This window comes from Dermochelys coriacea, chromosome 1, assembly GCF_009764565.3.
Source record: "Dermochelys coriacea isolate rDerCor1 chromosome 1, rDerCor1.pri.v4, whole genome shotgun sequence".
NCBI lineage: Eukaryota > Metazoa > Chordata > Testudines > Dermochelyidae > Dermochelys > Dermochelys coriacea.
In genome coordinates, this window is record NC_050068.2 from 326,728,583 (window position 1) to 326,753,199 (window position 24,617).

The 24,617-nt window shown below is 42.3% G+C and overlaps 1 protein-coding gene across 5 annotated transcripts in view; it reads left to right on the forward strand.

Moving 5' to 3' along the window:
* The first annotated feature begins 14,572 nt into the window (after positions 1–14,572).
* The window catches only part of ATXN7L1 (ataxin 7 like 1), a 204,230-nt gene continuing 194,185 nt past the window's right edge, over positions 14,573–24,617 (forward strand). For 2 of the 5 annotated variants that reach the window (XM_043497164.1, XM_038416771.2), the window contains exons 1-2: positions 14,658–14,926; positions 15,561–15,629. In XM_043497164.1, coding sequence (XP_043353099.1) covers positions 14,812–14,926; positions 15,561–15,629 — 184 coding nt within the window. In that variant the 5' untranslated portion in view covers positions 14,658–14,811. Of the gene's footprint in view, positions 14,927–15,560; positions 15,630–24,617 lie in introns of those variants that run through there. The other 3 variants (XM_038416750.2, XM_038416777.2, XM_043497170.1) reach the window with 3 other exon arrangements.

Here is a 24,617-nt window from a genome sequence, read left to right on the forward strand (position 1 = left end):
AAAGCAGATCTGTACTTTGTGGCTTGAGCCCCTTCTCTAGGCTGTAGGGGGTGCTGCTTCCTCACACATCCCAACTGTCCAGTCTGGCTCTTAGCACTGAGCGGGGGACTCCTGTGACCTCCACATAACAGGGGAGCTGTGGAGCAGTTCCTGCCTTGACTCTAATGACCGCTTCCCTCTTGCTCTGAGCACCTAATTACAGGGCAAAGCAGAGGGACTGCAACCAGCCTCCCCAGCAAGGGAGGACTGGAGTGGGGGAGCCCAGAGACACCCCCCACCCCATCCCCAGCCTGGGACCACTGGGGTGGGGATGACCAGAGGCCCCCGCATTCCCCATCAAGAGAGCTCTGAGGTGGGAAGACCCAGAGACCTCCATCCCCTTCCCTAGCACTGAGGTGAGGGAGACTTGTCCTCTACTATTAGGGGATGGATGGGAGGGGAGATGCAGAGATACCCTTCCCCAGCAAGATGGGATTAAGGAAAAATGCAGACACTCCCTTACCTCTCCCCTTCTCCCTCCCCTAAACCAAGTGGAGGGAGAGGTCTTCTTCAGGTCAGGTCCTGAAAAAAGAGCTCTGTGTAAGCTCGAAAGTGTATCTCTCTCTCAATAGAAGTTGGTCCAATAAAAGATATCACTTCACCTGCCTTGTCTCTCTAATATCCTGGGACCAACATGGCTACAACAACACTGCATACAAGAGAAAGACAAGCACAGATAGGAAAGAAAAATGTGGCATGAAAATTGACAGAGAACAGAAGAGCAATGAAGGAAAATACAGTAAGTTACTATTAGTATAAATTTTGTGTAGCATCAGTAGCATGCTAGGTTCTTTACAGCTGGGTATAAATAGAAGATACCTGTCCTGAAGAGTTTACAATCTAAATGGACAATGTACAAATGAAGGGAGATGAGAAGCAAAAACAAAAATAACAAAACAAAACAAAACAAAAACATGCAAAAAACAAAACCAATACAACTGAAAGATGAAATAAGTATGTAACAGTTTGTTTAGACTTTTTCCTCTGAAGATGTTTAAAAAAATTGTAAAAGTTTTTGATGCCAAAATATTACCACATGTACAGTGTACTTTGTTAGATTTCATGTACCTCCAGGTGTGCACAACCAAGGGGATCTGAATGCGCGGGTTGTGGATTGGCGGTGTGCATGGGAGACCAAAAGACCTATAAATGAACAGAGAAAACTTTTTTTTAAAAGTTTTTAATAGCAGTGCAGGCTCTTTGAAGAATATCTTTCTTTAATGTTACTGTGTGTGTGTGTTGTGGAAAATATGCCAGGGTGCTAGGAGCTCTGTGTTTTATTAGTTTTGTTGTATGTATATTAGCATTTTAATGTAACAAAATTTGGCAAAGGGGCAAGTTACACTTTCACAGACCTAAGATAACTGCCAGGTAGGCTTACTTTCTGAGCTTACAATTTTTAAGTGTCTTAAAATCTTCCAAAATCCAGAGAACTGCATCATATTTTTTAGAAGGATGCTGGTTTCAGCCTCCAGTGTCTCGATTGGCTTGCTACATGTCTGCTTCTAGATATTAAACATTTTTTAATTCACCATTCAATACTAAAAAAACGATTTAGATAAAAATAGCCACCATATTGGGTTTAACTGGGTAAAATACAAATGATTCAGTGCATCCATACTAGCTGGCTGAACCAGCTTAAAAAAGCTTGCACTGCAGCCCCACATCCACACTATATGCTTTCCTAAAATGGTTCACTGCAGTGCCTTTTGGATACTAATCCCACAATTCACAACACAGGAAAACAGAATTGTACACATGCAAGTAGTAGTTTGAGCTGTGCCTCCCATCCCCCTGAAAAGCCACATTGTCAAATATCTACATATGCATTTTCTATGATGAATGTATTCCTCAGGCTCTGGCTCTCTTCCCAAGCCTTCCTGACAGTCCCAGTCTGATGAACCACCTGTGTTCATCAAATCAGGCCTCTCGGATTGTGAACTGAAGAAGTTTGCTGACTGCAAGTCCTGGTTTGATTAAACTCTGGTGATTTGTCAGATGAGCACTTGCAGCTGACAGATCACTTGTTCCTCACTGCTGAAGATGACCAGAGCTAAAGGCACTGGTGGAGATGAGGAGTTAAGAGACATTTTTAGGGGAAGGATAATATGGGAGGCATGGTCGGGGGCACAGAGGGCAGCCTCAGCCAGTGAACACTAGGCTACGAGGCTTGCCTGCTGAAAGAACTGCAAGAGAAGCAGAGGGGTAGTGTGTCTCTTGATGGGCACCTTGTCCCTGCTCCCAGACAAATGATAAAATCTTAGCAGTGCTGGGACAGTCCTTGAAGAACTGTTAGAATCAGATGGTGAATTAACTCTGTCCACACTTGCATGGTTCAAACTGCACCAGTTACATTTTAACTGTTTTCTTAACTTGCTGAAAGGTAACTAGTTCCTCTACTATTTTTAGACAGTGTAGGGCATTTTGGGGTGTGGATGCAAAGTGTCTTACCATCTGTAAGATTGTGATTGTGCAAATTAAATTTGTGTAGCATAGATGAGACCTAACTGTTTGGGGGATTTTGTATATTTGTGTGGGTTTATAAATGATACATTTTCACTATCAACTAAAAGAAAAGGAGTACTTGTGGCACTAGTCTCTAAGGTGCCACAAGTACTCCTTTTCTTTTTGTGGATACAGACTAACATGGCTGCTACTCTGAAAACTATCAACTAAGTTCCCTATGCTGATGAGGGTAGGTGTAGGTTTGCATACAATTTGTGGTATTTCCTTCAGTTAGACTGATCTTGACATGACAAGCTACATATTTGTTGCACAAATGTAAAAGAGACCCTCAAGTATCTAACAGAGGTATGTACAATTTGTCCAGAACAGGGCTTTGGACACTGTAATAGAAAGTATCTCTCTTTCTCAATCTTTCTTCTTGTACAATGATTCCACAGTAGTTCTTCTTTTGTATGAAATGTGCATTGACTCATATCCATTTCTAGTTTATGGTCACTAATTCTGTATTTGGTGACAGTGTACTTTCGCTTTTCACTTTTTAATGTAGTGACATAGCCTGCTTGTGTGATCATTCTGTGCAGTGATCAGTGGCAGTTTAGCTTGTTTTGGGGGTTTTTTTTAATTTATCTTCCCACTGATTCATATATTGGTGTTTTAGATATTGATCTTGGGTCTCGAGCATCATTTTCTTTTGGGTGAGGCTGTTTGGATCATGTGTTGGTAGGTCAGTATTGTTGAGACTAGGGAATGATGCTATGTAGGGCTGAATTATATTTTCATTTGGATTTACTTTTTGATCCTTTAGCGTTTTGCAATCCATGGAGTGTTGGCTGCTTTGCTTGAGATGGCACCAGAAGTTTAGTTTCGTTTTCTGTATATGGTTTAGGGGAGGACATCCATCTAGTTCTCCTCTGCAGTAAGTGTCTGTTAAATTAATCTATCTAGGTTCTTCCGTGGCAGCCCATCACACAATATCTGAGCACCTCCTAGAATTATGACAAGTACACAGATACATTTCTCATTCTTCTTTCCAGTCAGAAGGGACTGGACTTCTGGCTGGTGGAGGTTGGGGGTATGATTTTACTGTAGGAAAGCTGGGTCAAATAAGTGGGGTTTTCATATTGTTCTGGAGGTGCTGAGTTGTTGCTGAAATTTCTGGGTAATATTTGCTTACAAAACTGTAGATGTTTTACTGAGGTTTTATCTCATTCCATGGAGATGGTATGATGCGATAATGGGATTTTGGTAAGTAATTGATCTTTAAATATTCAGGGTAAATAGGCCAAATCCCCTGAGATGGGATATTAGATGGATGGGATCTGAGTTACTATAGAAAATTCTTTCCTGGGTATCTGGCTGGTGAATCTTGCCCATATGTTCAGGGTTTAGCTGATTGCCATATTTGGGGTCGGGAAGGAATTTTCCTCCAGGGCAGATTGGAGAGGCCCTGGAGGTTTTTTGCCTTCCTCTGTAGCATGGGGCATGGTTGACTTGAGGGAGGCTTCTCTGCTCCTTGAAGTCTTTGAACCATGATTTAAGGACTTCAATAGCTCAGACATGGGTGAGGTTTTTCATAGGAGTGGGTGGGTGAGATTCTGTGGCCTGCGCTGTGCAGGAGGTCGGACTAGATGATCAGAATGGTCCCTTCTGACCTTAGTATCTATGAATCTATGAATCTATGTGGATGAGCCACAGATTTAACTACCACTTAGTAGAATGGGTATGCTGTAAAATAGTCTGAGCAATAGTTTTATCAGAGTGTTGCAGGGTTGTGTGGTGGGTTTTGCAGCTTCTCACCCCTGAAATCTCTTCCCAAGATGGAGCTTTAAACTTAAATAGAATTTTTATGTTCCCAGGAAGGACATATAGGATCACTATAAAAAGATAATCCAAACCTTAAATAAACTCGCAAGAGCATAAATATAGACTTTAAAGAGAGTGCAAGCAATTAAAAAAGAAATTTAATTTTATGTTTCCCAAAAATTTGGTATGGGATTGAGGTTCCTATCCTTTCCTGATTGAGAGCCAGTTTGCTTGCCAGTGCTTGCTTTCCCTGTAAGAGATCCACTGTTAAATTAAAGTGGGTTTCACAGGCAGCAGACAACCAGCCGGGCCTCTAAAAGTAATCCATCCTACCCATGCAGGACTAAGTTCCTCTTATGGAAAACCCATACTTAAGTAAGATTCCTAGAAATACAGTACATAATAAATCTCTTCCTAAACTACTAAATCATAGTGATTCTGTTACTAAAATATTGCATGAGTTTCTTTATGACATTGGAGATTCACATGGCTGTTTCTTCTAATATTTTATAGCCAATTTGGAGCCCCCCAGTGCATGTATATGAGGTATATTACAATATGTGTAATATATTATAAATATGTGTATTTTCTATATCTGTTGTATTTTAAGTCTGGATCCTGCAAGATAATCCGTGTCGATGAATCTCCATTGAAGTAGAAGACTAAAGCGCAGAATTGAGGCTTTAGTTTGTTTTGGTTGTTTTCAAGCCTTTTCTGAAGTTTCAGGATTTTTATTTTTTATGGTTGCCATGTAAAGCCCAAGTATTGCACTATATTTCTAGTAGCAGTAGTATTGACTAGGCCCAAGTATTGCACTATATTTCTAGTAGTAGTAGTATTGACTACTAGTATTCTAGTAGTAGTATTGACTAGGTCAGCAGGATATAATGTTATCTCTCAGCTGCCTAATGGAGATCCTAGGTTTGGGACTGCTCTAGTAGAATGAAAAGGCCAATGTGTTTGAAAAGGATAGGGTTAAAGTTACCTCTGTATTTTATTCTTTTGTACTTGAAGGACTTTGTTTGCATGTAGTTAATTTTTATCCTACATTAGGATTGTTTGTATTACAGTATCATCAAGGAGCTACAACCAAGAACAGGGACCCATTGTGCTAGGCTTTCTAAAAACATATCATGTATGTCTACACTGCAATTAAACATCCCGGCTGGACTGTGTCAGCTGACTCAGGCTTGCAGGGCTGGGGTTGCAGGGCTATAAAACTGAAGACTAGATTACAGGCCCATAAGGGGGCAGGATCCCAGAGCCCAGGCTCTAGCCTGAGCCTATGTTTACACAGCCACTTTATAACATGGCAGCTTGAGCTCCACGAGCCCAAGTCAGCTGACATGAGCCAGCTGTGGGTGCTTAATTGCAGTGTAGACATACCCATAGTGAGTGACAGTCCCTGCCCTGAAGAGCTGGCAATCTAAAGAGACAAGACAAAGGATGGGGGAAAGGAAGTATAGTTATGCATATTTTTACAGGGGGAGCTGAAAGATTAAGGCCCAGATCCACAAATGGACTGGAGTACTGTACCTAATCCCAGTTGTAAGCACCACTACGATTCACAAAATCCCCACTTGGCTGCTGCCTAATCTTGCAGGCTATTAAACTCACTTGGCACCTAATTTTTTTGCTGTAAAAAGTCCCCTAGGTGCATACAGTTCCATCTCTAGGCACGTGCACTGCTGTCTCACTTGAGGTGTCCGGATGCCTATCTCACACCTAAGCCCCAGCAGGATCCTCAAACCAGGGGAAGATTGTGGGTGGAACACCTGTCTTGGCTGCGGGGCCCAATCTGCTAGGTATGCTTATGCCTCCTGGATTGGGTCCTGTTCAAAATCTGGAGGAGAGGAGGTCATCGGAGCAGGGGAATTGGATCTTAGGTATTCAGCTTTCTAGATGGTTGCCTTAACCACCTGGGTCTAAAGAGACAAGGTGGGTGAGGTAATATCTTGTACTGTTAGTGAAAAAGACAGGGTTTTGAGCTTACGAAGAGCTCTTCTTTGGGTTTCTGTGTAAGCTCGAAAGCTTGTTTCTTTCACCAACAGAAGTTGATCCAATAAAAGTTATTACCTCACACGCTTTGTCTCTTTAATATCCTGGGACCAACATGGCTCAACTACACTGCAGACAACTTGGGTACAGTGTCGTTTTTTCTCTCTGACCCAGTGATTTTTAAAAAAATATTTATCCAAAGTGAAACAGCTTCAACAGGAGAGATCCCATAGCCCAGTGATTAGGGCACTCTCCTGAGCTGTAGGTGACTCCTGTTCAAATCCTTTCTTTCCATCAGGTAGAGGGGGGAATTAAACCTGGGTCTTCCAATTCTTCTTCGTGAGGCTATAAGTGATAAGGGAGGCACTACCCCCCTCCTTAGGTGACTTGCAAGAATGGCTTAGGTGCTTGAATCTTTTGATTCCAGGAGAGGGGTTCCCAGCTGTGGATCACAGGCAGAGACGGGCACCTCCCTGTGGCCAAGACTTACATACATAACTCCATTAGAGGGGAGCAGTTTAGGCAACACCCCTGTTATTGGCATCTCCCATTGGCTAGCTCGGGTGGCTCCCTGCCTAGCATGCTGGTTTTTGTGGATCCCATTCTAAGATGCTTATCTCTCCCCATTCATTGTATAGGGAGCACAGGTACTTAACTCAGGCTTTGCGATCCCATTGTTGTTCCAGTGATTTTTCTAGGTACCTAAAAGTTAGGCAGTGAAACACCCAAGTCCCTTTGTGGATCTAGATCTAAGTGACTTGTCCAAGGTCATATAGGAAGTCTGTGGCAGAACCAAGAACCAGACCTATATCATCTGAGTCTTAGCCCAGTGTCTTATTTACAAGGCCATTTTCTTCCACATTTGATGGGTTGATATGTGGATTTAATTATGTTATAAATGTGTTTCACCAGTTCTATTCTGTAGCAATTTAAGTTTCAGTAATGGGTGCCAGATTCAATCAAAAGCTTTTAAAATATCTATAAAGCAGATAAATATATTCCTTTTTAATACATATATATTAATGAGCATCTGCAGTGTAAAGATTTGATTGATTGTTCATTTCTCAACCAAATCTTACTTCTGTGTATTATGATGATGTTGGTCAGATATTGAATTATTTTCTTACTGAGACTGTTATACTGAGAACAGCTTATTGTTACTGCTAGAGCAGATGTGTCTGCAATTGTTAGGGCTGAGGGCATCTCTGCTTTTGTGCGTTGCGGTAATTAGTTGATCTGATGTTATATTAAGGAAATGTCCAGACTGGAGGATGAGGTTAAATAACTTCAGAAGTGCTTACTGAATGTGATCAATACTCTGTTTCAGTATCTTATTTGCTATTATCAGGTCTAAGTGATTTCCTGATTTTAGGCTTCTGATGGTTTTCTTTAAGTTCCTGTATTGTTATAAGCATGGCCAGGCGGTTTAGTGGTTTCTAGTGGGACCTTTAAGTGTAATAGTGTCTCTCTTTTTAATAATGCTGAGTGCATTTGATGAGGAAGGGGAATTGAATTTTTTTGTCCAGGCCTTGGAAACTTTCTGGCCAAACTTCTCTTTTCTGGGTGGCTGTGGTTTGTTTCTATCCAGGTTTGTAAGTGCATCTTCAATTTATGCTAATTTTTCCTTTATATGGTCTGATTTTTGTTTCTGCTAGAGCATGGATTGTAACTCTGCAGTGCGACATTGTAAGCAGCATGTAGATTAGTGCCATGTGTTAAAGTTGGAAAGTTCCCTTCCTTTTTTCTTAGTTTATGGCAGCTTGTATCAAACTGTTTTTCTTCCCTTTTCTTTTCTTTACACTTGAAGTCTTCTCCTCTCCCTCCCACCTCTTCCCAGTTGTGTGGTTAGGAATTACTTTGCTGCCCTCGATTCTTTGTATACCTTGTGGCAGTATTTAATGTTGTTTGCTATTTGGCTATACACTTTGTTCAGAAATGTTAACTGGGTTTTTATTTATTGGGGTTTTCTGGGTGCTATCATACCTTTCTTTTGAATCTTGTCCCCAAAATATATATCTTAGGTAATCCATAGAGGTTGTGTAGTGTGATATGTTGTCTGTTGTGATATGGTATGTTGTGATATGGTATGACTTATTTAGATAGGACTACTTGACTGCTCTCTGATAAGTATGACTTTTGTTTGACTATTAACACACTTATGTCACTGAGGACTAAGTTTGTTATGCAATAGTCAATTTTGCTTCTCTCCTTTACTGAGCTAAAGATATATCTTAGGGAATCCCATCTTGCTTTCCCACTGAGACTACCTTGACTAAGGCTTTTTACACACACCTCGTACTTTTTTTCCATTTGTGGTGGCAATGCTGTTGAAACCATGACTGAATTTCAGAAGCGTGTTGTAGTGAGGTACTTCATTTTCAGATATATTGTTATCTTCCTTTGTGGAGGTGAAGATTTGTTCTTTCTGATTTCTGATTGCATGCTTGGAAAATACTCTTAGCCTTAGTACAATGAGTTTGTAGTTGGCAATGTATAATGCACAGAAGCATACAGAATGTCTTTGGATATTTTGATCCACTGCTGTTTTTTATGTATTTTACTACATTTCTTTTTTGAGCCATACTCTGGAGTTTCTTTCACTTCCCTAATTTTTTTGTGTGTGCTCTTGTAGTTCCTTGTAGCCAATGTGGTAGTATCTATGGGGATCTTTGCCCAGACAGGTCTCATATCATATTATGACAGATTCTGAATAAAGCTTTTATGTACTGAGGACCAGCCATGTGTGTTCCAGCTGCTTATAGAAAAACTGTGTGTGTATTTTGACATTATATGTATTTGATATTGTGTGTGTGAAACAGAGGCTCCTTGCACCTTCCCCCAAATATGCACCCATATAAGGGCCAATCAGAATCTGGTCCTAACAGGTTAAATTCTAGAAAATTTTACTTCATCTTAAATCTGCAGTACCTCCATTGAAGTTACTACATTGTAAAACTGGTGTAAGAGAATTAGGAATTAAGCACCTAATCTTGCTAAACATATATATACGGGAAGTCAAAGACTACTTACATGAGTAAAATCATTCACATGTAGTGTTTGCAGTATTTGGCCCTATTAATATAAATTGAATCAATAGGTTTACATGATATGCCTTAAAGATGCAAAAGAACTCCCTACCACTCTCAGAGAGGAAAAGTAATTAAGAACCATAAAAATGTCAAAATCCTGTAATCAGATGAATAGTCCATACTTCCCAAAGATTTGCACATACAGGCTGAAAATCTCAGGATTGGTTTAGAGAATTGGGTCTAAGGACCCACTTGAACTGATTTGTTGGCAAAATTACAGACAAAGGCCATATCTACACTACAGAGTTAAGTTGCCTTAAGTTACAGTAGTGATCATAAGCCACTTTAAGTACATCGGTTGTACACGTTCACACAATGCCCCTTGTGTAGGCAGTGTGTGTCCAAAATCAGTGCTTTTGCTTCGACAGAGAGAGCGTTGCATTGTGGGTAGCTGTCCCACTGTGCAGCTTGCCACCCTCTGCTGCTTGGAGCTCTGGGAACGGATTCCGGTGCATCATGGGGGAGTGGCCACCATCCCATAATGCAGTTCTTTCCATCCAATCATTCCATGGGCTTCCAACTTCGTTTTATGCCATTTTTCAACAGCCCTTGTTAACTGTGCACCCACAATCTGACAGCATGGATCCTGAACTGTTGACCAATCTGGTGATGAACTTTATGAACTCAATGCTGCTGGTCCTACAGTATTTCATGAGCTGCAAATCAGAAAGTCAATTGGTGGTGCCTGCTCTGCTGTCTGCCATGGAAATAAATAATTCAATATTGCTGCTGGCATTCACGGAGCAGCTGCACATGGTGGACCATCATTACTGGGACTGGGAAACAAGCACTAAGTGGTGGGATCGCATCATGATGCCCAAGCGGAGGCTGCAGAATTTTCAGATGTGCAAATCCACCTTCCTGGAACTGTGTGCAGAGTTTGCCCCAGCATTGCAGTGTAAGGACACCAGAATGAGAGCTGCCCTCACTGTGGAAAAGCGAGTGGTGATCACTGTGTGGAAGCTGGCAACTTCAGACTACTGCTGGTCAATCGTGAATCAGTTTGGAGCTGAAAAGTCTACCATGGGGGCTGCGGTGATGCAAGTGTGCAGGGCCATTAATCACCTCCTGCTATGAAGGACTGTGACTCTCGGTAATATGCAGGAAATACTCAATGGCTTAGAGGCTGGGTGATAGATGGAATGCTTATCCCAATTTTGGCCCCAGACCATTTTGCGATGGAGTATATCAACCGAAAGAGCTACTTCGACATGGTCTTGCAGGCACTGGTGGATCACCAGGGCCATTTCACTGACATCATGCACCTTCCCTGACCACCCCACACTGATGTTCACATCTTTAGGAACACTGGACTGTATAGAAAGCTGCACACTGGGACTTTCTTTCCAGACCAGAAGATTAAAAAGGGGGATGTGGAAATGCCCATAGTGATCCTGGGATACCCCATCTACCCCTGCTCCTGTGGCTCATGAAGCCTTACACTGGGAGCCTAGACAGCACCAAAGAGTGCTTCAACAACTGGCTCAGCAGGTGCCAAATGACTGTTGAATGTGCCTTTGGCCAATTAAAAGGTTGCTGACGCTGCCTTTTTGGCAGGATAGACCTCAATGAGAAAAATATTCTGATAGTCATTGCAGCCTGCTGTGCTTAACATTTGCAAAGCAAAGGGGGAAAAGTTTCCCAAGGTATGGAGTGCTGAGGTAGATATGCTGTCTGCTGACTTTGAGCATCCAGATACAAGGGCAATTAGAGGGGCAGAGAGGGGAACTATTTGAATTAGGGAGGCTTTGAAGGAGCATTTTGACAATGATTTCTAGTAATGTGCATTTATGTGATGCATTCCGCCAGACAATATTTACTTGCTGCCTTGAATGACCCCTGTAGTGCTTGCTTCCTGAGCGTTAATCGTACTGAGCACATGTTCCTGCCTATAGCCACTGTGTTTGAATGTTACTACCAACTAATGTGTGTCTGACACAAATAAAGACTCATTTTATTTCAAAGATTAAAGTTTAATAAAAGGACAAAACACAAACATTTTGTTAAACAGGGGACATAGTAATAAGGAACAGTCTCTCAGTTATGGCTCTCATAGCTGTGTGTAACTCCAGCTTTCATTGTGAAACCAGTCCCTAGGAGTGGAGTGGATGGGGTACTCTAAGGGACTAGGAACATGCGAGGAATGGGTGGGGGGAGAGTTTGGAGAGCGCATGGAATGAAGTTCTGTATTGATTGCAGGGGCACTGAGGTATGGATGTGCTCAGACTGCAGCGTAATGAGGGACTTGAGCATCTCTCTCTGGCCCTCCAGTAGCTTTATCATCCGCTCCTGTCCCTGTGTCCTTTCCAGGCTATCCAGCCTGAATCTTCCCTCCATGCTCTTGTTTTGCTCTATGCTGCATCTGTTGACTGCAGCATTTTGTGAAATATAGACTTCTTACCCCTTCTGGTTCACCAACTTATCTGACAGAAGTGCTTTGCCAGTGTGGAGAAGTGGGTCCTCAAGGGTACAAAGAAACAATGAACAGAAACAGTATTCAGAGTAGCAGCCGTGTTAATCTGTATCTGTAAAAAGAAAAGGAGTACTTGTGGCACCTTAGAGACTAAAAAATTTATTAGAGCATAAGCTTTTGTGAGCTACAGCTCACTTCATCAGATGCAAGTGAGCTGTAGCTCATGAAAGCTTATGCTCTAATAAATTTGTTAGTCTCTAAGGTGCCATAAGTACTCCTTTTCTAGAAACAGTATTGTGAGTTAGCTCACAGCAGTGAATCACAAAAGTTACACACACCTCTTTCTCATTGTCCCTTTGCTAGCACACAGTCGGCGAGAGTCTGGAATATGGTGAGTTCGGGGGAGTTGGGGGAGGTTGGGAAGGGGGAATGGGAAAGAAGGGACAAAGGGTCTGGATGGTTTGCAAAGAGGGTCACTGCATGTGCTAAGGAGAGTATTCTGAATTTTGGCACCTTTTTCCACAGGCTGGGGTAATCAAACCCAATATCTCAGTCCTCAGGATAACCCAGGATGCAAGGGTGCATCTCCTGCATGCGTGCAGCTTCAGACAGGGTCTGTATGCTGCTTGCCTGTGTGCTGCTCTGGTCCCTGCAGAAATAATTGCTGTTTGGCACGGCAAAGTTCCCTACAGTGGGGAGAAAAACAAGGCAGCTCTGCCAAGGAACCTTTGGCAGAGGATTGCAGAATACCTACAGGAAAGTTTCCTAGAGATCACTATGGAGGATTCCCGGGTCATCCCGGTGTACATTAACCAACTTTTCCGCTGGGCACAGCTGCATAGGCTCTGTTGTTAATTTCTATCCCTTCTCCCTCCTCTACCATATTACAAAGTAAATGAGACTTCAGTCTCCTCTCACCATGCAGTACCAAAGCAAAATGTATGCCCCCTGCTTCAGGCACGCCAGAGCCTCAGCACTGGGACTGACTGTCCTGTGTTCCACATCCTTCTCCAACTCCACTTCCTCATCTATTACTTTGTCCTCAGCATTGACTCTGCTGACCACTGCTTCTAATCCCCCCTATGTATCCACAGGGCTCTTGATGGTCGAGGTGACCTTGCCACCGAAGATGGCGTGCAGCTCCTTGAGAAAGCAACATGTCTTCAGTGCCGCACCAGAGCAACAGTTGGCCTCCCTTGCCTTCTGGTACACCTGCCTCAGCTCCTTGATCTTAGCATGGGACTGCTGCATGTTCCTTTTGTGCCCCTTCTCCTGCATGCCACTAGCAATCTGCCTGTAGGTATCAAAGTTCCTACAGCTGGAGCGAAGCTGCAACTGCACAGCCTCCCCTCCCCACAGACCCAGCAAATCCAACAGCTCCAGTGTATTCCAGGCAGGAGTGCATCTACTGCAGAAAGCTGGCATGGTCAGCTGGGAAGATGCTGTATGAACTGTCCATGCTGAGCAAATGAAGAATTTCAAAAATTTCTCGGTCTTTAAACAGGGGAGGGGGGAATGCCTGTGTACATCCAGGGCAATGGAGTTCAAGTGCTGACATGGTCACGTCAAGTGGTCATGATGGGCATTGTGGGACACCTCCTGGAGGCTAATTAGGGCGACAGAAGCAAGCCCAGTATCTACACTGACACTGTGTTGATCTAAGTTTGTCACAAAAAGTTTTACGCCTCTTGTTCAGGTCATTTTATTTTTTGGCGTAGCAGGAGAGTTAAATCAGCGGGAGGAGCATCGTAGTGTGTACAACTCCACTGTTTTGTCAACAAAAGTTGACTTTTCTTAGCAAAGCTGTGTAGTGTAGACAAGACGTAAAAACAATAAATTCAAAAACAACAAAAATATAAGAGGCATGAATTCAAACTTAGCGCTGCCTAGAACTTACAGACACCAAAAGAGTGGTGATAGTAGTATTGTTATAGTTTGGTCTATGAGAAGCTATGTGATTAAAAGTCCTCAGCACCCTCCCACCCCCTATTAATTGAAATCCAAAGTTTTTGTGCAGTAGTAGATGGCTGCCATTCGGAGATGCCAATACGACACTTGTAGTCACTAAACAGTGTTTTTCACATGCATTTATTAAACACATTAACACAGTTTACAGAAAACATGAATGCATGTTTTATGTTTTCCCTGTAGACTGCATCTTCACTGGGCACATTCAGCCATTGTCCCAACATTGCTGCAGCTCTAACCCCTGGCGCTAGATGCTCAGAGCCGGAGGGGAAGTTTGCTGGGAAAAACTCAGTGAAGACACGGCCGTGGGGACCTGAATCCTTTGCCACGTCCAGGTTGAGCGATGTGTCACTTGAGCACGTTTCTGAGCCTTGTTACAGCAGATACTCAGGCGGGAGGGCATTGCTTTGGGCGCTTTATTTAAGAAAGCCTCCTGCTCCCTGCCTGGTCATGCCTCTCAGCCGTGTCTCCTGAGCCTTCTCCCCAGTGCTGTGTGTCGGTCACCCCGCTGTGCCTGATTTCCAGGCTTGCCCTTTGCAGACCACCCTCCCCCCAGCGCCGACAAACGAGGGGACGGCACGGGCCCCCTGCAGCCCGCCGTTCACCCACGCAGCCCCTGGCGCCCGAACCCAGCAGCCCCCCCGGGGCCTCCGGCTTCCCCCGCCCCTGGGCTGCACGTGGCCCTTCCACGCCGGCGCCCCTCCTGCCCCGCGCCCCGCTCCCGCGGCTGCCTCGCGCGTCCCCCTCCCCAATGCCCCCTCCGGCTCAGGCAGACTCCGGGCAGAGGCAGAGGCAGAGGCTTCGCCGCGGCCAGAGCGCAGGCTCGGCTGCGCCGGGCATGCGCGGTGCGAGGCGGGGAGCCCGATCTGATAGGGAGCAGGGGCTGACACTACCCCCGTGTGGGCGGCGGAACGTCCCGAGGATGACGTGCGGCGTTCTCGAATCCCGTGGCTGCCTCGCTCGCTCGCTCGCTGCTGGTGCCGAAGGAAACGGGAAAAGCAACAAGAAGGCAGAGGCAGGAGCAGGAGCGGCGCCATGGCGGCCCTGGAGCGGCCCGTGCCCAGTCCCGAGGCGTTCCTGGGCCAGCCCTGGGCCGCCTGGGTCCGGGAGGCCGCCCCCTCGCACGCGTACTGCGCCGCCCCCCCGCACAGTAAGGGCACCACCAGCCACGGAGCCCTGCCCGGGGCTCCCCATGCTGCTCCCCTCCCCCTGGACACACACATGGAGGAGGGGGACGGGGCTCGCCGCCCGGGGTGATGGGGGCAGCGGGGAGGCCCGAGGCTCTGCTGTCCCCCCCCCCCCACCCCCGCCGCACTAGGGGCTGCCTTCTCCCCCACACGCCCACTGCACAGCCCTTCGTCCCCATGCGTGTGGGGAGGTGCTGGGTACGCGGTGTCTGCTGCCGGCGCTGTATTGGGTACCTCTGCTGGGCCAGCTGCATGGGGTGAGGGGCAGGAGGAGGATGCTCTTGCTTGGGAGGCTGGAGGATGCCGTTGCATGGGCGGGGGGTTGGGGAGGCAGGAGGATGCTGTTGCTCGGAGTGGGCTGGGGGCAGGAGGTTGCTGTTGCATGGGGGAGAGTGGTGGAAGAGCAGATGCGCTTGCATTGGAAGGGGGCAGGAGGACGCTGTTGCCTGGGGAGGCCGGCACGGGTACTCCATGGCAGGTGCTGTGACCGTGATAGTTGGGTTTTTACTGTTAAACGTATAAGCACTGTTAACTCCTTCCCCTCCCCAATAAACACATCTCCTTTGACTCTCTCTTGACTTTTCTTCTCTTTTGCAGGTGTAGATCTAGAAGAGACTGGAAAAGAGGGTGGAAAAAGCAGGGAGGTTATGAGGCTTAATAAAGAAGGTAAGTGCAAACCACTGGCACACTTTTACCTGTCTGTGTCGTAGTGGTTTTGAGTGAGTGTGGTATGGTCTTAACAAGGTATCATAATATCATGTGAATTGTTGTGCTGGGTAACCATGAAGAATGCTTATCAGGCTTGAGTACATACAAGCGATTGTCATTATGTGTCAACTTCTTTTAAAGTATAAATATAACGGGTGTGTGCATAAATGATACATGTTAAAGGATAAAAGACAATTTTAAGTCAAAGGATCATGTGACACTTTCTATTGGATTTCTTTCTAAAAGTCTCTGTTCTTTTTGGTACGACACTCCCTTCATTTCGGTATGAAAATACACACATGCGTACATCTGGGTACCAACTTCAAACAGCTTAATTATAAAAGTTATTAGCAACTGCAAAGACAACAGTATAGGCTGTTTTTCACTCTTGCTGAAAAAATTGGTTTGTGGTAATATTCAAATCAGTTCATATAAGCTCAAGTTGCATTGTGGTCTCAGATGGTCATGTGGTGAACGTGGTTACAGATGGCTAAATGGATAATTCACAGTATTACATTTTATTAAGGCCAACGAATGTATATAACCTGAAATCAAATCCAACGAGTTGTTTGAGAAATACTGGGCATAAGACTGCAGTTTGAAATATCAAGTTTCCAGGTGCTATGAATGTGAACACGCAAGTAAATTTCAATGTACTGGCATTTCCAAATATGCCAAGAAGCCTGCAAATTGGTAAAAGAAACAACTTTAGTGTGGCTGCAGGCACTCAGATTGACAGATTTGTTTGTGACAGGATTTGCTAAAATAACACTTGACTATGGTATAATGAAATTAGTGAATTAGTATTTGGCAGATTTTGAGGGTGACTCTATACTGAAGAAATTATTTTAGTTTGTTACAGTATGAATAAGGTTTTATAAACTTATAGCCTGATCACCACCAAAAAATACACTTGATGTGAAATTGGTTCATAAGAAGCATGCCCACAGTAGTGAAATTTGCATAACATACTAGCATTGAGAGAGCTCAGATTATTAATAAGGGCTACTCAAGTATTGTAACTAGGCTGTCAAGCGATTAAAAAAAATTAATTTGTGATTAATTGCACTGTTAAATGATAATAGAATACTATTTATTTAAATATTTTTGGATGTTTTCTACACTTTCAAATATATTGATTTCAATTACAACACAGAATACAAAGTGTACAGTGCTCATTTTATATTTGTTTTTGATTACAAGTATTTGCACTGTAAAAAAAACAAAAGAAATAGTATTTTTCAATTCACCTAATACAGGTACTGTGGTACAATCTCTTTATCATGAAAGTTGAACTTACAAATGTAGAATTATGTACAAAAAAACCTGCTTTATTTTTGAATGTAATGTAAAACGTTAGAGCCTACAAGTCTACTCAGTCCGACTTCTTGTTCAGCCAGCCGCTCAGACAAACAAATTTGTTACATTTGCAGGAGATAATGCTGTCCACTTATTGTTTACAATGTCACCTGAAAGTGAAAACAGGTGTTCGCATGGCCTGTTGTAGCTGGCATTGCAAGATATTTACGTGCTAGATGCGCTAAAGATTCATATGTCCCTTCATGCTTCAGTCACCATTTCAGTGGACATGCTTCCATTGATGTTGGGTTCTGTTCAATAACAATCCAAAGCAGTGCAGACCAATGCATGTTCATTTTCATCATTCGAGTCAGATCCCACCAGCAGAGGGTTGATTTTCTTTTTTGGTGATTTGGGTTCTCTAGTTTCTGTATCAGAATGTTGCTCTTTTAAGACTTCTGAAAGCATGCTCCACACCTCATCCCTATCAGATTTTGAAAGACACTTCAGATTCTTAAACCTTGGGTCGAGTGTTGTAGCTATCTTTACAAATCTCACATTGTTACCTTCTTTGCGTTTTGTGAAATCTGCAGTGAAGGTGTTCTTAAAATGAACAATATGTGCTGAGTCATCATCCAAGACTACTATAACATGATATATATGGCAGAATGCAGATAAAACAGCAGGGGACATACAGTTCTCCCGCAAGGAGTTCAGTCACAAACTTAATTAACGCATTTTTTTTAACAAGTGTCATCAGCATGGAAGTATGTTCTCTGGAATGGTGGCCAAAGCATGAAGGAGCATACGAATGTTTAGCATATCTGGCGCAAAAGTACCTTGCAGTGCAGGCTACAAAAGTGCCAGGCGAATGCCTGTTCTCACTTTTAGGTGACATTGTAAACAAGAAGCAGGCAGCTTTATCTCCTGCAAATGTAAACAAACTTGTTTATCTTAGCAATTGACTGAACAAGAAGTAGGACTGAGTGGACTTGTAAAAATTTAGAGTCTGCATTGTTTTGTTTTTGAGTGTAGTTATGTAACCAAAAAAAAATCTACATTTGTAAGTTGCACTTTCATGATAAAGAGATTGCAATACAGTACTTGTATGAGATGAATTGAAAAATACTATTTCTTTTATCACTTTTACAGTGCAAATATTTGTAATAAAAAATAATATACACTTTGATTTCAGTTACAACACAGAATACAATATGTGAAAATGTAGAAGAAAATCCCAAATATTTAATACATTTTAATTGGTATTCTGTTGTTTAACAGTGCGATTTAAAACTGCAATTAATCACGATTAATTTTTTAAATTGCGATTAATTTTTTTGAGTTAATCGCGTGAGGTAACTGCGATTAATCAACAGCCCTAATTGTAACAATGTGTATCTTTAGAGTACATATGTTACAGAATTATGTTTACTAGATTTTTATCACATTGACATTAATGTTAATTCTGTGACATTGGCAACATTGTTGACAACTTAAATGACAACTAAAGACAATGTTTCTTTTCCAGACAAACCTTATAACTTATTCTGTATTTCAAATCAGATGGTTATTAATGTAAATTTGCATTTACCGTACTTCAGAAATCTGTTACTGCTTTCAGGTAGCAACTTGCAGGACTTTTAATCCACTTGACTAAATTCGTGTGAGTTGAAATATTTTTATCTTACTCATTTAATCAGTCTGTTAATGTAAATTGTTATATCATAGCCATCATTTTGTCTGAGTACCCTTTGTAAATCATGAATGAGCCTTCACTCCACTTGCTAAAGGTGGGAAAAATCTGAGCGCTCAAGTCAGATGTACAGAACTCATTGCCCATGTATTTGCAGCAATACTTGTGATGTATTCTGATCTCACATATGCAACAGCTATTGCATGGTATGACAGTGTTTTTGTTATGGCCAAGGCTTATGGACCTGGAAGATCTTCAGTTCAAACCCAACTTGATTTTCTTTGTGATGTCATATAATTCAGTTAACTTCCTTATATCACAGACTACCAAGGTATAAAATTAGGTTATAAATAGGGCCCTACCAAATTCATGGTCTATTTTGGTCAATTTCACGGTCGTAGGATTTTAAATATAGCAAATTTAATGATTTCAGCAATTTAAATCTGAAATCTTACAGTGTTGTAATTGTAGGGATCATGACCCAAGAATGAGTTGTGGGGGGGCCGAAGGTTATTGTTGGGGGTGGGATGGTTGCGGTACTGCTACCCTTACTACTGCACTGCGGGGGCAACATTGACTTCAGAAGTGGGCAGCTGGAGAGCGGCGGCTGCTGGCCTGGAGCCCAGCTCTGAAGGCATAGCCGCTGCCAGCAGCAATGCAGAAGTAAGGATGGCATGGTATGATATTGCCACCCTTCTGAGCTGCTGCCTGCAGAGCTGGGTCCTTAGCCAGCAGCCACCACTCTCTGGCTGCCCAGCTCTGAAGGCAGCAGCTCAGAAGTAAGGGTAGTATGATATGGTATGGTGTTGCTATCCTTATTTCTGCACTGCTGCTGGTGGTGCTTCCCTCAGAGCTGGGTGCCTGGCCAACATCTGCTGCTCTCCAGCTGCCCAGCTGTGAAGGCAGTGCAGAAGTAAGGGTGGCAATACCATGACCCCCCCCCAAAATAACTTTGCGACCCCCCCCCCACCCAAACTCCCTTTTGGGTCAGCCCCCCCCATATGATAAACAATGGTCTCTCCCATGAAATCTATATAGTATAGGGTAAACGCGCACTAAACACCAGTATTCACAGAGGGAGACCAGATTTCATGATGCATGGTGCATTTTTCATGGCTGTGACTTTGGTAGGGCCCTAGTTGTAAACAGGACTTTACAAAAATCTGAGACTTCATGTGAGTTATGATAATATTTAATGAATGATAGTAAATTTATTTTTAAATGCTGAAAAAATCCAGAAATCCTAGTTTATCAAATTTGCTTTTTTGTAGTATATGGCTTTTGTCATTATGATAAATACCAAATGTACATTTTAAAATATTTACATTTTAAGTAATTGAAATAGTTGCTTAGCAGGGGATTGCTTAGCTACTTAGATTTTACTCCATAAAGCACTCATCAGATGTTGACTAAGTTCCTCTTATCAATGAGAAAAAAATAAAACCATATAAAAACTAGTAGGGTTTGTATTCCCATTTGCACACATGAGATAGATGAGGAAAGAATATTTGAAAGGTCCATAATCCATGATGGATCATTTGTTGGTGGTGTGATAGTACACCATTAAAGACTGCTACCTCACTCAATATGGCCCAGTTTACATCCCTCTTTCAGTGGTAAGCAGTTACATAAAATAGTTCCATTCAGGTCAGTGGAGCTACTTGTGGGAGTAAGTGCTCACCCTTGAGAGTAAGAGTCTAACAATCTGGACCTATTATGTAATTTCTGTAGTGGTAAAGGTGCAATGAGGCCATGTTTTAAAAAAAAACAAATAAAAACTGGAGACTTACAAAAGACTGCATTGTGTACTGCCCCTTGTTTTATTATTTGTATATTGAGAGAATAGTGAGGAGGGGAAAAATCATGAATATTTGCTCATATTTGCAAATGAACTTGCTTTGGCCATGATCATGTCCCCTTTATGTTTACTTTTTGTGAAAGCGTTTGTGTTTTACTGGTAAGTATGTTTGTGGAAAATGGATTTCCAAGCTACATGCTCAAGTATTCACAGGAAAATGAAATTTGCATGGATAATTATTTGTGCCAGAAAAGCTTGATTACTCATCTAATCAGGAAGCAGTATCATGTGAGTTATCTGACAAATCACAACTAATCAATGTAGCTCAAATAGTGACTATCAAAGACTTGGAGCACTGGTTGGAATTTATACTTAGAATTGACTAACAAATCTGAGGAAATGAGGATTTGCTTGTGGATAATCTATGTACAATATGAGGCAAAATCATTGGATCACTTATTTGTTGTGAAATATTCACTAAGCTGTAATTATGTGACCATGAAGTTGATGCTAAAAGATCACCATTTCCATAATAACCTGTAATTGATTTTAAATATGTTATGTACATCAAATATTTTCATTTACTCTTTTTCTTATGTGAATTCACATGATGTGTAAAATAGGAGTGTATTTTCTTATGTACATAAATCTTTAACATAGAAAGAGATTTGTGCTTTGCTACACTGTATGTGTATTGAGATTTGTTAAGCAGAAGCATGGCCAGAAGCTGGGAATGGCTGACAGGGAATGGCTCACTTGATGATTACCTCTTCATTCCCTCTGGGGCACCTGGCATTGGCTGCTGTCGGAAGACAGGATACTGGGCTAGATGGACTCTTGGTCTGACCAAGTATGGCCGTTCTTATGGTCTTATGTAAGCAATTATTGGCTGTATGGGATCAAGACATCCTGATTTAACTTTACTGACTTTGCACCAGGGATGAATTTGGTTCAAGGTGTTTCAGTCTATATCTGGTGGCTCTCCAGATAGAAGTTTAGATTCAGTGGAACTCCATACAAAGTGAAAAGGTCAAAGGTTAAGCTTGTTGTCATAGTCAATTTACACTTTGCCAGTTCAACAGATTTTAATGTTCCAGTTTGAACCTGATGACTGCTGTGTCTGTCTTACTTTGTCTCTTCGCTACCAGTTTCCAATTTATCGCTGAGCAACAGGATAGCTGAGTATAAAATTCATTATAGCAAAACAAGTTATAATCTATGTATTTATGTTAAAGTCTGGGTTTGTCTGGATCAGCAACACACACCCAGTCTCTGGGCTCAGACTTGGTGACTACATTTGGAACTGGAGTGCTGAAAGGATAGAGTGGGGAGATAGGTATCGGGGAAGGATTAAATTGGGTTCAGGATTACAAGTATCCAGCATTTTCGCTCAGAACAGGACCACAGTAGCACTAGAGTAAAATTCATGGAAGGTCTAGTCAGTTTTACTCTTAACGTCTGCGCTGTGCATAAAATGAGTGATGATTCCATTAGAAAAGATTCTGTTCTTGTTGGAAGCGAAGGAAGGAAAGTGATAGGAAGATAGAGGATGTTATCAAAAGAGGATCGTAGAATATAAACTTGAGTGGAGTGGGGGAAAAAAAACCCAGGGGAAAGAGCGAAAAAAATGCATCAGAAAGTGGAGCAGTGAGAAGATCAAACAAATTGGTTTGATTTGTATCAGGATGGAGATTGTATCTTAATTTCTTTTGGTCCCAATCTCCAGGAATGAAACTTGCCTCTAACATTTTAAAATATTTCTTTTTCTCCGCCTACTCCATCTTTTTTCGGAAAAATGTTTGGGAAGAGTTTAGAAACTAAACATACCAAAGAAGAAAACCCAAAATCAAGCATAGCCAGTCAGCGGAGGGATTGCATATATGTTCCACAGTTCCCATTATGTCTAACTTTCCTCCATTTGCCCCCAATGTATATAGACTAATAACCTGTTCCAAAGGCAGAGGGTCTCCAGTGGACATAATTATTCCATTAGAGCTTGGTGTGTGTAAAAGCTGGGAATTGGCCTGAGACAAGGCAAGAAATGGAACTATTCTATATCAGTATGAGGTTAAGTGTAGGAATAATCTGTGCCATCTGTTTCTGATTACTTAAACTCCCATTGGGGGTTCTCCTTGGGATGACGAGGCTGACCATAGGATTGGATTGTCCATGTTCTGACGTTAAATGCCGGATCAGTTGGAAATACAATCTTTTGGCTTCTTGATGTTTTCTAGGATTCTGTCCTGATTTAGCATGCAACATTGAGGTACTGCTGGGGACTAAATATTGGCTAACTCTGGTCCTAGCTGCGTACTACAGTATTATTGTTTAATACATCTGTTCTGATGGTCCCCAGAGGTTTAGTCAGAATTGGGGCCCAGTTGTGCTAAGGACTGTACAAAACACATTCGAAGACATGGACTAGGTTTCAAGAAAGCTTACAGTTTAGGTATTCTATATTTCATCAGTTGAGGCTGGGTGGAAGAATAGATGATGGTAGTGGGAAAGGTGCTTTCTGACCATAGATATTCAAATCAGGATTTTGGATCCTTTAAATATATGATCCTAAACTGTCACTCTAGGGAAAGACCTCTGTTAAAAATTCTTTCAATATGTAAAGGCAGCAAATTCTTTTAAATTAGAATTAAATTCTTTGCTTTATTTAGGTTCTCCTTAGAATCCTTGAGATTGCTAGATGAAAGGAATTCAGTTGCAATGTTGACAACTCCTCTTAATTTACCAGAGATCTTTTTAGACAGCATAGGTTTGTACTCTTCTTAGTAAGTTATTCTGCTGAGGGGTATATATAAGACAAGTCCTAGAATAGATCTACATTTAGAGGCTTCAGGAGTTGCCTGATACCCTGGAAAGATCATCATCTTGGTATGAGTTTGAGATTGGGGGATCTAGGTGGTATCTGGTAATTTTCCTCAATATTTGTGCTTGAGGGTTTCTGTAGATCGAGAAACCAACCTAATGTTCTTCAGGATATTGAAGATTTTGAGTTTAGTGGGAAGCAAAATGTGGTTTTCTGTTAACTGATAGAATTGTCACAAAAAGACTGTTATTTGACATTCTTTGTACTCGCTGCAAATTATGGTAGAATTTGGGATGATGAAAAGATAGGAAAGGAAGGGTGTACAGGTGTCTACTAGGGATCTCTCATATAGCGAGATCCCAAAGTCAATCCCAGAGAATTAGTAAAATGGCATGATGCTGATGGTTCTGTCTCTGTGCTTTCCAATTGCTTAACTGATGGGATGCAAGTTTGGGAAAACATTTAAAGAATCATTCCCCTCTCCCCCCACTCCTCTTCCCCTTTCTCAGCCATATATATTGGTGTATGGTTGACAGTTTCAGAGTATATTCTATCCTACGTTGATACAATGTTTGTTTGAGGCTATGCTTGTAAACCACCTGAAGTACTTCAGAATGAGGCTTCATGATTCCTCAGGTCCTTTTATTCAACAGAATATAAATTGTCTGTACTCTGTAAGCTGCCTTGATTATTATTCAGCAATTTTCTTCACTTTTTACTATCAATATTTAAACTCTTAAATAATATACATTTTACGCCCGGCACGCCTTCCTGTGGCATTTTATAGCAATTCAGTTCACCAGAGTTTAGAACTACATGCTCTTACTTCATGTTTTAGTAATGCTTTTTGTTATGGTGTGTGTTAGGGGAAAGAACCTGGGTTCTCTACATTAGAATAAGCATTGTGTAGTAAGAGCAAGGACTGCAAGGCAAGAGTTCTGGGTTCTTTTCACACCTCTGACACTAAGTTTGAACTTGTTCGAGTCACTTACTCTCTCTGTTCTTCGGTTGATCCATCTGTAAGATGGAGATAAGCATACTATGGTGGCGGGGCTCCGCATAGTTTGAAGTGCACGAGGGGTTAACTCTCTGGCTTCCCTTGGCACATGTGATCAGGAGAAGGGCTATAAGAAGGGCTGCTGAAGTGACAGGGATAGGACGGTGCATGGGGGAAGGCAAGACTCCCTATCCCAGCTTTGAGGATGGGGTTGATCCTTAGTCTGTGGTGGCTTGTGTTTTACTGTATTTGCTTGTTGCTTTGTTTTCATAGAGTTTAAAGACAGATAGGACTATAAGAACATCTAGTCTGACCTCCTGTATATTACAGGCCATCAAATT